The following is a 13,883-nucleotide window of genomic DNA, read 5'->3' on the forward strand; positions in this document are numbered from 1 at the left end:
TCTACCCTTCCTCCCCTCCTCTACCCTTCCTCCCCTCCTCTCCCCTTCCTCCCCTCCTCTACCCTTCCTCCCCTCCTCTACCCTTCCTCCCCTCCTCTACCCTTCCTCCCCTCCTCTCCCCTTCATCCCCTTCTCTCCCCTTCCTCCCCTCCTCTACCCTTCCTCCCCTCCTCTACCCTTCCTCACTTCTCCTCTAACCTCTCCTCTCTCTCTCCCAACCTTCCTCTCCCTTTCTCCCTCTTCTCCCCCACTTCCTCTCTCCCTCCCCCCGCCTCTCCCCCCCCCCCTCTCTCTCCCCTCCCACGCCCCCCTCCCTCTCTCTCTGATGCGGTGCTCTCCTCTCCTCTCTCTCTCTAAGCCTGTGGGGAGGAGGGGAACGTGTTGTGGGCGGCGCAACGTTAAATTGATTCCCCCTGCTTCAAGAACCATGCGGCGCAACGTTAAATTGCTCCCCCCTGCCACGAGAGCCCCCAGGTGGCACCACGCCTGCTGCTCTCTGAACGAGCAGGTCTCAGCCTGGAACCAATCTTCCCAGGTCAGTGCGCTCAGGGGGGAGCATTTTTATGACGCGCACATTGAGGAGCAGGCGGTCGGTCGATGAGGTGTTTTTAATAGAGGAAGAGTGAGACTGAGAGATGGAGAGAGAAAAAATACATTTAAAGGAATGAAAATACTGTAAAAGAGAATAACTAATGTGAGAACGAAGAACGAATGTGAATGGTGGCTCTTTTTCCTCTAGTTCTCATTTGTCTTTATTGGTTTCTCCCCCCCATGATAGCTGCGTGACTACAACTGCGAAGGAGATTAGCATCTTACTGCACCCTCTTTGTTGTTGCGGATGTTTACTTTGTATCGCTGAGTAGCTCAAACTTGAACTGGCTCTAACTAGAACTAGTTTCAGCCCAGAGTTAGGAAACTCCTGGGATGATCCATGATCCACACAGACAGAAAATGTTTGTGTGTGTGTATGAGTGGGTTGTCTAACCTTTATACTATGAATGTGTGTGTGTCTCTGTGTGTATGTTGTGTCCAGGTGAAGGTGGCCATTCTGAAGTACATTGAGACCTTGACCCTGCAGATGGAGCCTCAGGACTTTGTCAACTCCAGTGAGACGCGCCTGGCTGTGTCTCGCATCATCACCTGGACCACAGAGCCCAAGAGCTCCGACGTCAGGAAGGTACTGTACACACATTTCTGTATGCTGCAATTAGTTGATTATTGGTTGAAGCGAACTTTGATTGGTTTCTGATGTGTGTGTGTGTGTGTGTGTGTGTGTGTGTGTGTGTGTGTTCCAGGCTGCCCAGTCAGTGTTGATCTCGTTGTTCCAGTTGAACACTCCAGAGTTCACCATGCTGCTGGCAGCTCTGCCCAAGACCTTCCAGGATGGCGCCACCAAACTGCTACAGAACCACCTGAGGAACACAGGCAACGCTGCACAGGTAATTACACCTGGCCTTGGCTGTACCCCTCCCAGCAGGTAATTACACCTGGCCTTGGCTGTACCCCTCCCAGCAGGTAACTACACCTGGCCTTGGCTGTACCCCTCCCAGCAGGTAACTACACCTGGCCTTGGCTGTACCCCTCCCAGCAGGTAACTACACCTGGCCTTGGCTGTACCCCTCCCAGCTTGGCCTGATGAAGGATCTTAGGAGTTGGTTATAGACGTATAAGAACTGATCAGGCCCGAGAAAACAGTGGGAAACTAAAAGGCCCTAGTATGTACTTGAGGAATTGATGCTATTATGTGTTACTCTCTCCCCCAGGCCCCGATAGGAAGCCCTCTGACACGCCACACCCCCCGCTCTCCTGCCAGCTGGTCCAGCCCCCTCACCTCTCCTACCAACACATCACAGAACACATCCTTACCCAGGTAACACACACACACACCACCCAATGTACACGCAGACCCAGGTTACACAAACACACACCTCCAACACCCTTACCCAAGGTAACACTCACAAACACCTCCCAAAGTTCATCCACATTCAGGTAACACACACAGACCTCAGAACACACCTAGGTAACACACACACCCACACACTCATATAATGTTGACCTATTGTGATGGTAATATGACTGATGTGTTGTTGTGTGCAGTGCGTTTGAATACGACACAGAGAACATGAACTCAGAGGACATCTACAGTAGTCTGAGAGGAGTTACAGAGGCCATCCAGAACTTCTCCGTCCGTAGCCAGGAAGACATGAATGAACCGGTCAGACGGAGAGAAGGAGAGGAGGTGGGGAGAGAGAGAGTGTGTGTATGTAGAACCGACATGATGGGATGTGTCTTAGAAATGATTATTTATAGTCTGTCAGGTGGATTCTGGGGGGGTTAAGCCTCCACATACACAACCCCACACACACATACACAGTATGTCCCTGACACCAGATACAGTGGGGAAAAAAAGTATTTAGTCAGCCACCAATTGTGCAAGTTCTCCCACTTAAAAAGATGAGAGAGGCCTGTAATTTTCATCATAGGTATACGTCAACTATGACAGACAAAATGAGAGAAAAAAATCCAGAAAATCACATTGTAGGATTTTTTATGAATTTATTTGCAAATTATGGTGGAAAATAAGTATTTGGTCAATAACAAAAGTTTCTCAATACTTTGTTATATACCCTTTGTTGGCAATGACACAGGTCAAACGTTTTCTGTATGTCTTCACAAGGTTTTCACACACTGTTGCTGGTATTTTGGCCCATTCCTCCATGCAGATCTCCTCTAGAGCAGTGATGTTTTGGGGCTGTCGCTGGGCAACACGGACTTTCAACTCCCTCCAAAGATTTTCTATGGGGTTGAGATCTGGAGACTGGCTAGGCCACTCCAGGACCTTGAAATGCTTCTTACGAAGCCACTCCTTTGTTGCCCGGGCGGTGTGTTTGGGATCATTGTCATGCTGAAAGACCCAGCCACGTTTCATCTTCAATGCCCTTGCTGATGGAAGGAGGTTTTCACTCAAAATCTCACGATACATGGCCCCATTCATTATTTCCTTTACACGGATCAGTCGTCCTGGTCCCATTGCAGAAAAACAGCCCCAAAGCATTATGTTTCCACCCCCATGCTTCACAGTAGGTATGGTGTTTGGATGCAACTCAGCATTCTTTGTCCTCCAAACACGACGAGTTGAGTTTTTACCAAAAAGTTCTATTTTGGTTTCATCTGACCATATGACATTCTCCCAGTCCTCTTCTGGATCATCCAAATACACTCTAGCAAACTTCAGACGGGCCTGGACATGTACTGGCTTAAGCAGGGGGACACGTCTGGCACTGCAGGATTTGAGTCCCTGGCGGCATAGTGTGTTACTGATGGTAGGCTTTGTTACTTTGGTCCCAGCTCTCTGCAGGTCATTCACTAGGTCACGCCGTGTGGTTCTGGGATTTTTGCTCACCGTTCTTGTGATCATTTTGACCCCACGGGGTGAGATCTTGCGTGGAGCCCCAGATCGAGGGAGATTATCAGTGGTCTTGTATGTCTTCCATTTCCTAATAATTGCTCCCACAGTTGATATCTTCAAACCAAGCTGCTTACCTATTGCAGATTCAGTCTTCCCAGCCTGGTGCAGGTCTACAATTTTGTTTCTGGTGTCCTTTGACAGCTCTTTGGTCTTGGCCATAGTGGAGTTCGGAGTGTGACTGTTTGAGGTTGTGGACAGGTGTCTTTTATACTGATAACAAGTTCAAACAGGTGCCATTAATACAGGTAACGAGTGGAGGACAGAGGAGCCTCTTAAAGAAGAAGTTACAGGTCTGTGAGAGCCAGAAATCTTGCTTGTTTGTAGGTGACCAAATACTTATTTTCCACCATAATTTGCAAATAAATTCATTAAAAATCCTACAATGTGATTTTCTGGGGAAAAAATGCTCAATTTGTCTGTCATAGTTGAGTGGGAGAACTTGCACAATTGGTGGCTGACTAAATACTTTTTTCCCCCACTGTATGTCCTGCCACTCCCCCTGTAGCATGTGTGCGTGCGTGCGTGTGTGTGTGAGACACTGAAACCCATAACCTTCTGACCCTAACTGTTATCACACTGTCTGGGGTCAAAGCATCTCATCCCTACCTTTCTAACAATGTGGATTTCACAGGAAATAGCTTTTTTTATCTGGTGGGGGTAAGCTAATATCAGGGGAAAAATACCACATTCAGTATTTTTACAGGTTAAAATACACTACATGACCAAAAGTATGTGGACACCTGCTCGTCGAACATCTCATTGTTCGACAAGTTGGTCCCCCCTTTGCTGCTATAACAGCCTCCACTCTTCTGGGAAAGCGTTCCACTAGATGTTGGAACATTGCTGCGGGGACTTGCTTCCATTCAGCCACAAGAGCATTAGTGAGGTCGGGCACTGATGTTGGGCAATTAGGCCTGGCTCGCAGTCGTCATTCCAATTCATCCCAAAGGTGTTTGATGGGGTTGAGGTCAGGGCTCTGTATAGGCCAGTCAAGTTCTTCCACATCAATCTCGACAAACCATTTCTTTATGGACCTCGCTTGTGCACTGAGAATTGTCATGCTGAAACAGGAAAGGGCCTTCCCCAAACTGTTGCCACAAAGTTGGAAGCACAGAATCATCTAGAATGTAATTGTATGCTGTAGCATTAAGATTTCCCTTCACTGGAACTAAGGGGCCTAGCCCGAACCATGAAAAACAGCCCCAGACCATTATTCCTCTTCCACCAAACTTTACAGTTGGCACTATGCATTGGAGCAGGTAGCGTTCTCCTGGCATCCGCCAAACCCAGATTCGTCCATCGGACTGCCAGATGGTGAAGCGGGATTCATCACTCCAGAGAACGCGTTCCCACTGCTCCAGAGTCCAATGGCAGCGAGCTTTACACCACTCCAGCCGACGCTTGGCATTGCACATGGTGATCTTAGGCTTGTGTGCGGCTGCTCGGCCATGGAAACCCATTTCATGAAGCTCCCAACGAACAGTTCTTGTGCTGACGTTGCTTCCAGAGGCAGTTTGGAACTCGGTGGTGAGTGTTGGGAGCTTGTGAAGCTACGCGCTTCAGCACTCGGCGGTCCAGTTCTGTGAGCTTGTGTGGCCTTCCACTTCGCGGCTGAGCCGTTATTGCTCCTAGGCGTTTCCACTTCACAATAACAGCACTTACAGTTCACCGGGGCAGCTCTAGCAGGGCAGAAATTTGACGAACTGACTTGTTGGAAAGGTGGCATCCTATGACGGTGCCACTTTGAAAGTCACTGAGCTCTTCAGTAAGGCCATTCTGCTGCCAATGTTTGACTATGGAGATTGCATGGCTGTGTGCTCGATGTTATACACCTGTCAGCAACGGGTGTGGCTGAAATAGCCGAATCCACTAATTTGAAGGGGTGTCCATATACTTTTGTATATATAGTGTAGGTTGTGATGGGAGTATCGTAGTGTGTGTGTCCGAGTGTGTACAGTATGTGAGATGTTATTTATTGTAACACTCCTGTCCATGGTATGTTCCAAGGAAGGGCTATGCCCAAGCTGACATTTCCTCTATAGGTCAGTCTGAAACCTGACCACCCCCCCAACCCCCCCCCCCCCACAATCATCAACCTGCCAATCAGAGCTCAACTGACTCCATCACCTGACCCGTCAGGGGGTTTTCTGGTTTGAGTGGAAATCTTAACAGGAACTGTAACAGATCTCATATCTCTACTCACTGCATCCACAGAATGATCAAAATCCTAACCTAACCCACACACACGTGCATGCGATGACAACACTTGACAGCGCTTACATTTCTGTCTACGTCTGTCTAAATCATACCACACTAACCCCTGTGTGTGTCTCCCTCTCCCTCTCTCCCCCTCTCTTCCCCTCCCTCAGGGTGGTACTGCTGGTGCTGACCAGGTGGATGGAGGTCGTACTGCTCTGGACAACAAGACGTCTCTCCTCAACACCCCCCTGCTCTCCTCTTCTCCCCGGGGGTCCCGTGACCCCTTCACAGACTCCCCCTTCAAACACAGCGTGATAGATACTTCACTAGATGAATCAGACCAGCAAACTGACGGTACACACAAACACACATACAGTACCAGCCAAACGTTTGGACACACCTACTCATTCTAGGATTTTTCTTTATTTTTACTATTTTCTACATTGTAGAATAATAGTGAAGACATCAAAACTATGAAATAAAACATATGGAATCATGTAGTAACCAAAAAAGTGTTCAAAAATATATATATTATATTTGAGATTCTTCAAAGTAGCCACCCTTTGCCTTGAGTTGTGTCAGTCAGTTGTGTTGTGACAAGTTAGGGGTGGTATACACAAGATAGCCCTATTTGGTAAAAGACAAAGTCTATATTATGGCAAGAACAGCTCAAATAAGCAAAGAGAAATGACAGTCCATCATTACTTTAAGGCATGAAGGTCAGTCAATCTGGAACATTTCAAGAACTTTGAAAGTTTCTTCAAGTGCAGTCGTAAAAACCATCAAGCGCTATGATGAAACTGACTCTCATGAGGACCGCCACAGTAAAGGAAGACCCAGAGTCACCTCTGCTGCAGAGGATAAGTTCATTAGAGTTACCAGCCTCAGAAATTGCAACCCAAATAAATGCTTCACAGAGTTCAAGTGACAGACACATCTCAACATCAACTGTTCAGAGGAGACTGTGTGAATCAGGCCTTCATGGTTGAATTGCTGCAAAGAAAACACTACTAAAGGACACCAATAAGAAGAAGAGACTTGCTTGGGCCAAGAAACTGGTGGAAATCTGTCCTTTGGTCTGATGATTCCAAATTTGAGATTTTTGGTTCCAACCGCCGTGTCTTTGTGAGACGCAGAGTAGGTGAACAGATTATCTCCTCATGTGTGGTTCCCACCGTGAAGCATGGAGGAGGAGGTGTGATGGTGTGGGGGTGCTTTGCTGGTGACACTGTCTGTGATTTATTTAGAATTCAAGGCACACTTAACCAGCATGGCTACCACAGAATTCTGCAGCGATACGCCATCCCATCTGTTTTGCGCTTAGTGGGACTATCATTTGTTTTTCAACAGGACAATGACCCAACACACCTCCAGGCTGTGTAAGGGCTATTTGACCAAGAAGGAGAGTGATGGATGGCTGCATCAGATGACCTGGCCTCCACAATCCCCCGACCTCAACCCAATTGAGATGGTATGGGATGAGTTGGACCACAGAGTGAAGGAATAGCAGCCAACAAGTGCTCAGCATATGTGGGAACTCCTTCAAGACTGTTGGAAAAACATTCCAGGTGAAGCTGGTTGAGAGAATGCCAAGAGTGTGCAAAGCTGTCATCAAGGCAAAGGGTGGCTACTTTTTTGTTTTTGTTTGTTTAACACTTTTTTGGTTCCTACGTGATTCCATATGTGTTATTCCATAGTTTTGATGACTTCACTATTATTCTACAATGTAGAAAATAGTAAAAATAAAGAAAAACCCTTGATTGAGTAGGTTTGTCCAAACTTTTGACTGGTATTGTATATTCATTTACACTCACACACACACACACACACACACACACACACACACACACACACACACACAATGTATTGAAGTGTAATATGTGATTGATAAATTGATGTCAATCAGTATCTGTATCTCAACCCCTATTGGCTATTGCCCCTGACAGACAGCAGCATTGACCAATCGGAGCTAGTGTCTGAGCTGTTGAAGGAGCTGTCCAATCACAATGAGCGTGTGGAGGAGAGGAAGGCAGCGCTTTGTGAGCTCTTGAAGCTGATTCGTGGAAACACCCTGCAGGTCTCCTGGGATGAACACTTCAAAACCATCCTCCTGTTACTACTGGAGACGCTGGGGGACAGAGAGGTACACACACACACACTATGTGCATCAATACATATACAAACACACTTTGACCAAACTCTCTCTCCCCTCCTCTGCAGCATGTGATTAGGGCATTAGCTCTGCGTGTTCTAAGGGAGATTCTGAGCCGCCAGCCCTGGAGGTTTAAGAACTATGCTGAACTCACCATCATGAAGGCCCTGGAGGCACACAAGGACCCACAGAAAGAGGTACACACACACACTCTCTCTCTGTATAGCACACACAAGTACACACACACACACTCCTTATAATACACACACTCCATATAATCTCTTGCACATGCACAAATTTACACTGGAATAATCTCTCACATTCACATACACACACACACATACACATACATTCACTCTCCCACTGTCGTTCCTGTGTGTGTATAGGAGCTATTATAAATCTGGTACTATAACCCTGTTCCTGTGTAGGTGGTGCGAGCGGCAGAGGAGACTGCAGCCATGCTGGCGTCGTCCATCAGTCCAGACCAGTGTATCAAGGTGTTGTGTCCCATCATCCAGTCAGCTGACTACCCCATCAACCTGGCTGCCATCAAGATGCAGACTAAAGTTATAGAGCGGGTCCCCCACGATGGACTAGTCAGCATGCTGCCTGAGATAGTCCCCGGACTCATACAGGTAACAAACACACTCGTACAGGTCACACACACACTCGTACAGGTCACACACACACTCGTATAGGTCACACACACACTCGTACAGGTCACACACACACACACACACACACTCTCATACAGGTCACACACACACTCGTACAGGTCTCACACACACACACACACTCGCACAGGTCTCACACACTCGTACAGGTCACACACACACACTCGTACAGGTCACACACACACACACTCGTACAGGTCACACACACACACTCGTACAGGTCACACACACTCGTACAGGTCACACACACACACACACACACTCGTACAGGTCACACACACACACTCGTACAGGTCACACACGCACTCGTACAGGACACACACACACACACACACACTCGTACAGGTCACACACACTCTCGTACAGGTCACACACACTCATACAGGTCACCCACACACTCGTACAGGTCACACACACACTCGTATAGGTCACACACACTCGTACAGGTCTCACACACACACACTCTCAAACAGGTCACACACACACACACTCTCATACAGGTCACACACACACACGTACAGGTCACACACACATTCGTACAGGTCACACACACACTCGCACAGGTCACACACTCGTACAGGTCACACACACACACTCGTACAGGTCACACACACACACTCGTACAGGTCACACACACACTCGTACAGGTCACACACACACACACACTTGTACAGGTCACACACACACACACACACTTGTACAGGTCACACACACACACTTGTACAGGTCACACACACACACTTGTACAGGTCACACACACACACACTTGTACAGGTCACACACACACACACTCGTACAGGTCACACACACACTCGTACAGGTCACACACACACACACACTTGTACAGGTCACACACACACACACACACTTGTACAGGTCACACACACACACTTGTACAGGTCACACACACACACTTGTACAGGTCACACACACACACTTGTACAGGTCACACACACACACTTGTACAGGTCACACACACACACACTTGTACAGGTCACACACACACACACTTGTACAGGTCACACACACACACACTTGTACAGGTCACACACACACACACTCGTACAGGTCTCACACACACTCGTACAGGTCACACACGCACACACTCGTACAGGTCACACACGCACACACTCGTACAGGTCACACACTCGCACAGGTCACACACACACACACTCGTACAGGTCACACACACACTCGTACAGGTCACACACACACACACTCGTACAGGTCACACACACACACTCGTACAGGTCACACACTCGTCACACACACACACTCGTACCGGTCACACACACACACTCGTACAGGTCACACACACACACTCGTACAGGTCACACACACACTCGTACAGGTCACACACACACTTGTACAGGTCACACACACACACACACACTTGTACAGGTCACACACACACACTTGTACAGGTCACACACACACACTTGTACAGGTCACACACACACACACTTGTACAGGTCACACACACACACACACTCGTACAGGTCACACACACACTCGTACAGGTCACACACACACACACACACTTGTACAGGTCACACACACACACACACACACACTTGTACAGGTCACACACACACACTTGTACAGGTCACACACACACACTTGTACAGGTCACACACACACACACTTGTACAGGTCACACACACACACACTTGTACAGGTCACACACACACACACTTGTACAGGTCACACACACACACACTTGTACAGGTCACACACACACACACTTGTACAGGTCACACACACACACACTTGTACAGGTCACACACACACACACTTGTACAGGTCACACACACACACACACTCGTACAGGTCACACACACACACACTCGTACAGGTCATACACACACACACACTCGTACAGGTCATACACACACACACACACACACACTCGTACAGGTCACACACACACTCGTACAGGTCACACACACACACACTCGTACAGGTCACACACACACACACTTGTACAGGTCACACACACACACACTTGTACAGGTCACACACACACACACACTCGTACAGGTCACACACACACACACTCGTACAGGTCATACACACACACACACACACACACTCGTACAGGTCACACACACACTCGTACAGGTCACACACACACTCGTACAGGTCACACACACACATAAAGGTAGCACACATCCTCGTTATTCAGGGTTATGACCCACTGTCATGTTATGGAGGGCTATAACCCTTCTGTCATGTAATAAAGGGTGATAACCCCTCTGTCATTTTATGCAGGGCTAATAACCCCTCTGTCATGTTAATCAGGGATATAACCCACATGTCATGTTATGCAGGGTTATGACAACTCTGAGAGCAGTGTGAGGAAGGCCTGTGTATTCTGTCTGGTGGCCCTCTACGCAGTCATAGGGGAGGAGCTAAAACCTCACCTCAACCAACTGTCTGTAAGCAAAGTGAGTGACCACGCCCACTTTCTACTAACCACACCCATTATCTATGTTCCAATACATCCACGCTAGCATACTTCATTCTTAAATTAATCAGTACATTTTATAATACTGGATCAGGAAGATTCCAGAAAAACTGCTTCAGTTCTACAACCCTGTAACTCTCTTCCGCCTCTCTTCTCTCTCTCTCTAAAGTTGAAGTTGTTGAATGTGTACATCAAGCGTGCCCAGTCCGGCTCCAGTGGTGGTGAGCCCCCAGCAGACAACCTATAGAACAGACTAACAGATGAACAGCCCACAGGACAACTATGGAGCTGCACTCTCCCTCTGGAGACTTTTAACACGTACACACAAGGACACACTCTTACATGGATGCACAAACACACACTCATATGCATACATGAACACACATGTGCACTTACTTACGCGCTTACATGATCACACATACGCTTATACGTACATCTGCTTACACATAAACATGCTGATAAGAAGGCTCTCTGAGACACACACACTGTCCTGGACACACCCTCCCATTACCTCCAAGTCGCCTACTGCAGTGCACTCTGCAATGCACTCTGGGAGGAGAGGAGTGTTGTAGTTCCCCTCACTAACGTTGAAGATCCAACCTGCACTCTGAGATTCACCCCTGACCTCGACACACCTCGCCCTCTGACCCCGAACTCACTCTGAAGCCTCAACGCTAACGGTTTAACTTCCTGCTTTGAGTAGAATAGGGGAGGGGCCCGAACAGCAGCATGATGTAGCCACACACCCCAGCCAGGACGAATAGATAGAGGGAGGGAAGTGGGTAGAGGAGCACGTGTGTGTGTGTGTGTGTGTGGAGGGGGGTGTATATCTGTGGTCAGTCAGCCTGTTCGTCATAGTGGTTGAGTGTGTTTTAGCCCCTGAAACTCTAAAGGCAAATCTGAAATGGCACCCTAATCCCTACGTAGTGGACTACTTTTGGCCAGAGCTACATAGTGCCACCACATATGGCTCTGGTCAAACTATAAGGAGTAGGGTGCAATTTCGGCTCTAAGCATTCTCTGTCCGTCGAATGGTGCTGGTTCCACCCTGTGGCAGTGGGAACATGGTACGACCTTCCCTGCACAGCACTAACGCTCATAAGCCCTCATAAGCGGGTCACAGTAGATCATAACTGCTCTTAGCAGCTACGTAGGCAGTGAGTGTGAGGTATAGGAGGCGTAATGTGCTTGGCTATGCATGACGATGATTTTAACAATATATTTTTATCCGGAACCTATTAACTGTCACTGTAGAAGGGAGGGGGTGAAATTTAAGTTAATGATGTCCGCCCCTTTCAGAGAACTCCATGGTACCTTCCACTGCTCCCGCCATGTCTTCGATGAGCTCATTTCAAACAGAAAGAGGGGGAAATGCTTATATACATCAAAATATGACCAGACATGGCTTATTATTATTATCACCTAGTGGATATATATCTATACATGATATTATAAAAAATGGAATAATATCCGATAACGACGTCATTAAGGAGAGTCCCTAAAGGGCGTGTGCGCTCTGCGTCCTGATCTGTTTTCTTTTCTGTTGCGCGTGCCCTAGTCTCTCACGTTGGTTTCTCTTCGGGGAGACGTATTATTTACTGATCTGAGAAACTGTCAAGTCACCTTTCACCCCCTCCTCCTCTTCTTCCTCTTCCTCTTCTCTCTTCTGCTTCCTCTTGTTGTGTCATTCTCTCCCTCTTCTTGTGACATTCTAGTTTTCACTGTGTTGTTTCCCTCAGTGCATTTACAAAGCTGTGCTTACAATAAAATGAAAAATAAAGCAAACTTGTACAGACCATAATAAACATGGTTTCTGTCTCAGTTACTGTGAGGGACAACCGTTCTGCTAACACACACACACACGTTCTACAATTAACCCAAGTCCTACCCCTTGCACACTGACTGGAATCAATTGGTAATTATTGACCAGAGCACAGCACAGGGAAGATACTTCTGCTGGACAGTGTGTGTGAATGTGTCTAAACTTGAAAGCTGCAGAATATATAGTCTACCTGAAGCTGAACTATAACCTAGTATTAGGCTCTGAATGTGTGGTTGGGAGAGGTAACTTCAGTAGTAGGCTGTAGTAGCAGAAGCTGGTAGTTGTAGTATGGTAGTGTGAGTGAGTGGGTGGGTGAGTGTTTGGCACTGGGATTCAGGAACTGGCTGACTAATGTTCTGGCAGTCATACGCCGAGGACTTCTGTCCCTCCGCCGAGCCACCCTGGACCATCTGCATCTCCAGCCACAGGCGGTAGGACCATTAGGACCGGACGCATATGACTGATTCACACCATAGGGCCAGAACCAAACTGTACTGGGCTGGCTTGGTTATGCATCCACCATAGTTACTGGAACTGTCCTGGAAAGACAATGTGAAAAGAAAATATCTAAGGCAGCAGGGAACAGTTTGGGTCGTCCCTTTAATGTGAATCAGGCCCTAGTGTGTGGTGTCCCTTGGACCCTTTCACATTTCCTCTCGAACTTCATGGAATTCTCTTGTTTATTTTAATCCAGTACAATGATAATACAGTGCATTTGGAAAGTATTCAGACCCCTTCCCTTTTTCCACATTTTGTTACGTTACATCCGTATTCTAAAATTGATTAAATATGTTTTTTTCCTCATCAATTTACACACAATACCCCATAATGACAAAGCGAAAACTGGTTTTTAGAAATGTTAGCAAATTTATTCAAAATAACAAAAACATACCTTATTTACATAAGTATTCAGACCCTTTGCTATGAGACTCGAAATTGAGCTCAGGTGCATCCTGTTTCCATTGATCATCCTTGATGTTTCTACAACTTGATTGGAGTCCACCTGTGGTTAATTCAATTGATTGGACATGATTTGGAAAGGCACACACCTGTCTATAAGGTCCCACAGTTGACAGTGCATGTCGGAGCAAAAACCAAGC

The 13,883-nt window shown here is 47.4% G+C and overlaps 1 protein-coding gene across 3 annotated transcripts in view; it reads left to right on the forward strand.

Annotated features, from left to right (window-relative positions):
* The window catches only part of clasp2 (cytoplasmic linker associated protein 2), a 66,429-nt gene extending 53,669 nt beyond the window's left edge, over positions 1-12,760 (forward strand). For all 3 annotated transcript variants that reach the window (XM_084158497.1, XM_084158495.1, XM_084158496.1), the window contains 10 exons: positions 1,034-1,177; positions 1,296-1,439; positions 1,764-1,870; positions 2,098-2,239; positions 5,839-6,022; positions 7,615-7,811; positions 7,889-8,017; positions 8,249-8,455; positions 10,825-10,941; positions 11,131-12,760. In XM_084158497.1, coding sequence (XP_084014623.1) covers positions 1,034-1,177; positions 1,296-1,439; positions 1,764-1,870; positions 2,098-2,239; positions 5,839-6,022; positions 7,615-7,811; positions 7,889-8,017; positions 8,249-8,455; positions 10,825-10,941; positions 11,131-11,208 — 1,449 coding nt within the window. In that variant the 3' untranslated portion in view covers positions 11,209-12,760. The remainder of the gene's footprint in view (positions 1-1,033; positions 1,178-1,295; positions 1,440-1,763; positions 1,871-2,097; positions 2,240-5,838; positions 6,023-7,614; positions 7,812-7,888; positions 8,018-8,248; positions 8,456-10,824; positions 10,942-11,130) is intronic.
* Positions 12,761-13,883: the final 1,123 nt, after the last annotated feature.

The sequence above is a fragment of the Coregonus lavaretus genome (assembly GCF_964263955.1).
Source record: "Coregonus lavaretus genome assembly, chromosome: 3".
Classification (NCBI taxonomy): domain Eukaryota; kingdom Metazoa; phylum Chordata; class Actinopteri; order Salmoniformes; family Salmonidae; genus Coregonus; species Coregonus lavaretus.